General features: G+C 35.4%; 1 protein-coding gene across 1 annotated transcript; it reads left to right on the top strand.

Moving 5' to 3' along the window:
* The first annotated feature begins 1,944 nt into the window (after positions 1–1,944).
* sar1aa (secretion associated, Ras related GTPase 1Aa) lies at positions 1,945–5,580 on the top strand. The gene is made up of 6 exons (XM_016544186.1): positions 1,945–2,052; positions 3,179–3,298; positions 3,392–3,457; positions 4,065–4,168; positions 4,241–4,372; positions 5,356–5,580. The coding sequence occupies exons 1-6, from the start codon at positions 1,995–1,997 to the stop codon at positions 5,470–5,472; spliced, it is 597 nt and encodes a 198-aa protein (XP_016399672.1). The 5' UTR covers positions 1,945–1,994; the 3' UTR covers positions 5,473–5,580.
* Positions 5,581–7,054: the final 1,474 nt, after the last annotated feature.

The raw sequence follows: 7,054 nt of genomic DNA, 5'->3' as shown, positions 1-7,054 counted from the left end.
TTTTTTTTTTCTTTTTCTCCTTGTAGCTGGAAATCAGCTCAGACAATTTGCGGGCTATATATATATATTTTTTTTTAATAATTACAGTCTCGCTGGAGAACTCCGGTCTGACGCACGCGGGTTCTCGCGTTATTTCCTTATCACTTCTCGCGTGTGTTTTGTTGTGAAACGTAGTTTGCGGACCAGACAGAGCTGTCGGCGATTCTTCCTATTGTTAAGTCATGCAGTGTGAAACCCCCTGTCGCGGATCCATCGTGCAATGTGAACACAGCAGCAACTGAATGCTACCCCAGATAGTCACGCAGTGTGAAAACCACGGCGATCCGACGAGTTTGAAAATCGTGCAGCGTGAACTCGTCATTAGCCTTCTCAAATCATCACGACTTGACTAAAATAAAATCTATAGATATAAAACAGTTCAAGCATATCACAATGTTAGTTTAAAGGTTTAACCTAGATAAATGTTCGCTGTTAGACGCCAGCGCGATCACTTGCATTTTTTTCTAAAAGTGGAAACAACTTAAAATACAGTCATTTTTGCTCATAAAGGTAAGAGTAATACATCATTCGGAACTGTAAAGGGTCTACTTTTAATACAATATCAACAAAACGTTGTGCTTTTGTAAAATAAATAGGAAAACCGAGGATGCGCTTTCTGCCGTCTCGGTCTTGAACAGGAGCGCTTCACAATAATGAACCGAAACTCATTAAAACGAAATAATTCACATCGAAAATAGAAACTCTTTCATTATGTAAAAAAATATATATTATAAATTTGTGAAGATTTCAAACAAACTACTTTCACGTTGTCATTATGGGGTATTGTTTGTAGAATTTTGAGGAAAATTATCAATTTAATTCATTTTGGAATAAGGCTGTAACATAACAAAATGTGGAAAAAGTGAAGCGCTGTGAATACTTTCCAGATGCACTGTACAGTACAGATGTTATTGTAACTCGATATGCCATGGTACTGAATTTTTATCATAATATTTACATGCACACTGATAGGTGTGGTTAAACATACTAATATTACGATATAGTGCCCTCATTTTTTTCAACATTGTGTGATATTATTTTTATGACTCACACACACAAAAACGGGTTTAATTATATTTAACTGTAACATACTAATATGTGACTCTGCAGCACAAAAGCAGTGTTAAGTCGCTGGGGTATATTTGTAGCAATAGCCAACAATACATTGTATGGGTCAAAATTATACATTTTTCTTTTATACCAAAAATCATTAGGATATTAAGTAAAGATCATGTTCCATGAAGATATTTTGTAAATGTCCTACCGTAAATATATAAAAACTTAATTTTTGATTAGTAATATGCATTGCTAAGAACTTCATTTGGACAACTTTAAAGATGATTTTCTCAATATTTAGATTTTTTTTTTGCACCCTCAGATTCCAGATTTTCAAATAGTTGTATCTCAGCCAAATATTGTCCGATCTAACAAACCATACATCAATGGAAAGATTCTTTATTCAGCTTTCAGATGATGCATAAATCTCAATTTTGGAAAAATTGACACTTAAGACTGGTTTTGTGGTCCAGGGTCACATATTATGATATATTGCCCTAAATACAGTGGATATTATTTACAAATTATATTTACTAAATAACACAGTAGATATTTACATGCAAATTGATAGGTGTGGAAAACATGCTAATATTATGATATATTGCCCTAAATGTCAAAAACAGTACAAAAAGTAACAGAAAATACCAAAGTATTACCATGTAATAAAAATGTTATAGCATTACCTAGTTACATGTCTAAAAACATGCCATGTTTGTTAGTGGTGTATCTGCCTGTTTGTTCTGCATATATTTACAGTAGATTAATATTAGTACACTGGTGTTTCTCTTTTGAGAAGTTTCAAACCTACAGCCTTTCAGTAACCAGCCTGGTTAATTTTTTTTTTCTTATGTTTAAAATATTAGTAATCTTTTCTGTGTTTTTGTTAGGAAACATCTGCAATGTCATTTATATTTGACTGGATCTACAGAGGCTTCAGTGGAGTGCTGCAGTTTTTAGGTGAGTTCAGATGAAGTTCACATACATTTGACTGATTTATGAGATTTAATCACTCCAATATTATTCTAACATGGAAAATAGTCAGAAAAAAAGAACAAGTAGATATGACGACCGTGAAAAGGTTTTTGCCCCTTTAATTTTTTGCATATTTGTCACACTTAAAAGATTCAGATCATCAAACTAATTTTAATATTACACAAAGATAATGCAAGTAAACACAAAATGCAGTTTTGAAATGATGATTTCATTTATTAAGGGAAAAAAAGCTGTCCAAACCTGCCTGCCCCTACGTGAAAAATTCATTGCCCCCTAAATCTAATAACTGGTTGTGCCACACTTTGCAGCAAAAACTGCAATCAAGCGTTTGTGATAAATAGCAATGAGTCTTTCACATCGCTGCACAGGAATTTTGGCCCACTCTTCTTTGCAGAATTGTTTTCATTCAGCCACATTGGAGGGTTTTTGAGCATGAATGGACTGTTTAAGGTCATGCCACAGCATCTCAATCGGATTTAAGTCCGGACTTTGACTTCGCCGCTCCAAAACCTTAATTTAGTTTTTCTTGCTGGTGTGTTTGGGATCATTGTCCTGCTGCATAAACCAAGTGCGCTTGAGCTTGAGGTCACAAACTGACGGCCGGACATTCTCCTTCAGGATTTTCTGATAGAGAGCAGAATTCATGCTTCCATTAATTATGGCAAGTCATCCAGGTCCTGAAGCTGCAAAGCAGCCCCAGACCATCACACTACCACCACCATGCTTGACTGTTGCTGTGATGTTCTTTTTATGAAATGCTGTGTTGGTTTTACGCCAGATGTAACGGGACACACACCTTCCAAAAAGTTCAACTTTTGTCTCATCAGTCCACAGAATATTTGCCCAAAAGTCTTGGGAATAAACAAGATATTTTTTGGCAAATTTTTCCCTTAATAAATGAAATCATCATTTAAAAACTGCATTTTGTATTTACTTGCATTATCTTTGTGTAATATTAAAATTAGTTTGATCTGAATCTTTTAAGTGTGACAAATATGCAAAAAAAAAAAAAACAGGAAGGGGGCAAAAACCTTGTCATGGCACTGTATATATATATATATCATATACATTTTGTGGTTGTTTCTTGCAGGTTTGTATAAGAAGTCTGGAAAGCTGGTTTTTCTTGGGCTGGATAATGCTGGGAAGACGACTCTACTGCACATGCTCAAAGACGACAGATTAGGACAACATGTGCCCACATTACACCCCAGTAAGACTCGATTACTACAATTAAAACACAATAGAGCTGTGAGGTGAATAATTCCCATCAGGCATTGCTCAGGGCTGATTGTGTTTCTCTCAGCGTCAGAGGAGCTGACCATCGCAGGAATGACTTTCACTACGTTTGATCTGGGTGGTCATGTACAAGGTCAGAACTATCATTTCAATATCAGTCCTGTAGTTTAATTCATTTGTTTTCCCATATATGAGACCCTGCAGCACAAAAGCAGTCATAAGTCGCTGGGGTATATTTGTAGCAATAGCCAACAATACATTGTATGGGTCAAAATTATACATTTTTCTTTTATGCCAAAAATCATTAGGATATTAAGTAAAGATCATGTTCCATGAAGATATTTTGTAAATCTCCTACCGTAAATATATCAAAACTTAATTTTTGATTAGTAATATGCATGGCTAAGAACTTCATTTGGACAACTTTAAAGATGATTTTCTCAATATTTTGATTTTTTTGCACCCTCAGATTCCAGATTTTCAAATATTGTCCTATCCTAACAAACCATACATCAATGGAAAGATTATTTATTCAGCTTTCAGATGATGCATAAATCTCAATTTCCAAAAATGGACACTTAAGACTGGTTTTGTGCTACAGGGTCACATATGATCAATTTTTAATAATCTACTCGCCTCATGTCAGACATGTATACACGGTTAAATTTCTGTAGAAAACAAAGAAGAAATTATTTTAATCTTTAAGTTTTGTCCTTGTTTATGTTGTTCTTCATCTGCAGCACGGAGAGTGTGGAAGAACTACCTTCCTGCGGTCAACGGCGTGGTTTTCCTGGTGGATTGTGCGGATCACGAGCGTCTGGCAGAATCAAAGCTGGAGCTGGATGTAAGTGTGCGCTGCTTCAGCCGATCGCAGGCAGACGCTCCTCTCTCTCTGAGCTCATCTCTGTGTTTTCAGGCTCTGCTGTCAGACGAGACCATCTCCAGCGTTCCCGTGCTGGTTTTGGGGAATAAGATCGACCGTCCGGAGGCCGTGAGCGAGATCAGACTGCGAGAGGTGTTCGCTCTGGACGGACAGAACACTGGGAAGGTCAGCGCCAGCCAATCACAGACACACGACCAGTCAAACGTTTTTGAACAGTTAGATTTTTTATGTTTTTAAAGAAGTCTCTTCTGTTCACCAAGCCTGCATTTATTAAGATTTTTAATGGTTTTTAAAGAAGTCTCTTCTGTTCACCAAGCCTGCATTTATTTGATCCAAAGTACAGCAAAAACAGTAAAAATTTGAAATGTTTTTACTATTTAAAATAACCGTTTTCTGTTTGAATATCTGTTAAACTGTAATTTATTTCTGTGATGCGCAGCTGTATTTTCAGCATCATTACTGCAGTCTTCAGTGTCACATGATCTTCAGAAATCATTCTAATATGCTGATTTGCTGCTCAAGAAACATTTCTGATTATTATTATTATTATTATCAATATTTAAAAGAGTAAATTTTTTCAGGATTCGGGGGGGGGAAGAAATTATAGAAATTAATTATTTTATTTAGCAAGGATGCTTTAAATTGAAAGTGATGATAAAGATATTTATAATGTTACAAAATATTTTTATTTCAGATAAATACTGTTCTTCTGAACTTTCTATTCATCAGAGAAACCTGAAAAATTCTACTCAGCTGTTTTAAACATAATAATAATAATAAATGTTTTTGAGCAGCAAATCAGCATATTATACTGATTTCTGAAGATCACGTGACACTGAAGACTGGAGTTATGATGCTGAAAATACAGCTGCGCATCACAGAAGTAAATTACAGTTTAACAGATATTCACATAGAAAACAGTTATTTTAAATAGTAAAAATATTTCAAGTTTTTGCTGTACTTTGGATCAAATAAATGCAGGCTTGGTGAACAGAAGAGACTTCTTTAATAAACATCAAAAATCTCACTGTTCAAACACTTTTGACTGGTCGTGTATATGAAACACTAATGATGATTTGTCAGTAAGCATGATAACATGTTTGTATGTAGCTGAACACAGTTTGGAGTGACTGGTGTTGTGTCTGCAGGGAAGCGTGTCGCTGAAGGAGCTGAACCTGCGGCCGCTGGAGGTCTTCATGTGCAGCGTCTTGAAGAAGCAGGGTTACGGCGAAGGTTTCCGCTGGCTCTCGCAGTACATCGACTGATTTCAGCCGCTCTGGCCTGATTTGATTTTATTATCAGCAATAAGTATGGAACGCGGATTAAAATAAAAAAAATAAAAAAAAAAGTCATTGTGACTTTCTATCTTACAATTCAGACTTTTTTTCACAAATTAAAGAAAAATTCAGAACTGTGAGATATAGTCAGAACTGCGAGAAGTCATAATTCTATGTTTCTAAAGTCGCAATTTTGACATTTTTCTCTGACTTCAAAGTTGTTGTTTTTTCTTAAAATTGTGAGGAAAGTATGCATTGTGAGATCTCGCAATTCTGACATTTGTTCTTGCGATTTCTGGTTTATATCTTAGAATTCTGACTTTTTTCCTCACGAAGAAGAAAAGAAGAAAGAAAAGTCAGAATTGCTAGAAAAAGTCAGAATTCTGAGTTTATATCTCACAATTTTGACACTTTTTTTCCTCAGAGTAATAAGGTTACATCTTGCAGTTCTGTCCCCCACCCCACAATGAAATAAACAATAAAAACTTTTTCTCACATTATGGACCTGTTTTCTCATAATTGTGAGGAAAAGCCAGAACTGCGAGAAAATGTATATTTTTATTTATATAAAATCTAAATTCAGAATTGCTAGAAAAAAAGTACGAATTCTGAGATAAAAAGTCACAGTTCCTTTTGAATTTTTTATCCTGTGGCAGAAACCAGCTTCTATAAATGACAGCTGTTGATTTGATCATTTTGTGTATTTGAGTGGATAGTTTATTGATTGGTTTTGTCGCTTTAGTCCCATCTGTTCTGCATGTGCGCAATTGACACACTGCAGCTTTAAATGCAGAAGATATTGTATTAAAGGCCTGCGAGCCTGGAGTCGAGCCATTGCTTTTTAAATAATGATCAAAGTACAAGCACATGTGATTTTTCAGTTCCTGCAGCTTCTGAATAATATTAAGACCACATTTGAGCGGGGAGTTTTTACTTGAGTGTTGTAGTATTATTTAGCATCGTCCTGCATTCTAAAGAGCTGATGTGTTTGAGATGTACAGTATGCTGTAATGTATAATCTACTGTACAGTGTTTGTGTAGATAATGTCATCAGATGCCGTCGGTGTTTGTTGATCATCAGGTGAAGCGTTGGCTCGTCTGATACGAGAGCACCTACGGCACAGATCTGATCATTTTTTGCAAGTGTGTAAATATTGTATAATGAAGTATAAATGTGTTTTTATTGTTCATAGCCTTGACTTGAGTGTACAGGAATCCATCATAACGGACTGTAAACATCTATAAACTATAACTATTTTGAAGAATGTTTCTACTGTTGTTATTTAATATCTTGATTTTCAAGTTCAGAAAGCTAGTAAGCATTTTAAAACTGATCATTCACTCTTTAGTCGTCTGAACACACTGGAAGGCATACTTTATCATGCATGCAACACATCTTTCACCTACCTTTCACCTCACTGGACCAGGATGCAATGAAAACTAGAACAGGAAATTAAAGGAATAATTCACCCAAAAATGAAAATTGGCAGAAAATTCACTCACTCTTTAGCCGGGAGCTCTGTTTTGAAGTTAAAGCATCTTAATGCTGGATGTGTTTCAGCTTTTGTCT

Source organism: Sinocyclocheilus rhinocerous, unplaced genomic scaffold (genome assembly GCF_001515625.1).
Source record: "Sinocyclocheilus rhinocerous isolate Xijiao unplaced genomic scaffold, SAMN03320098_v1.1 scaffold159, whole genome shotgun sequence".
NCBI classification, from domain to species: Eukaryota; Metazoa; Chordata; class Actinopteri; order Cypriniformes; family Cyprinidae; genus Sinocyclocheilus; species Sinocyclocheilus rhinocerous.
The sequence above is the reverse complement of the archived record's forward strand: the minus strand, read 5'-3'. Positions and strand labels throughout refer to the sequence as shown.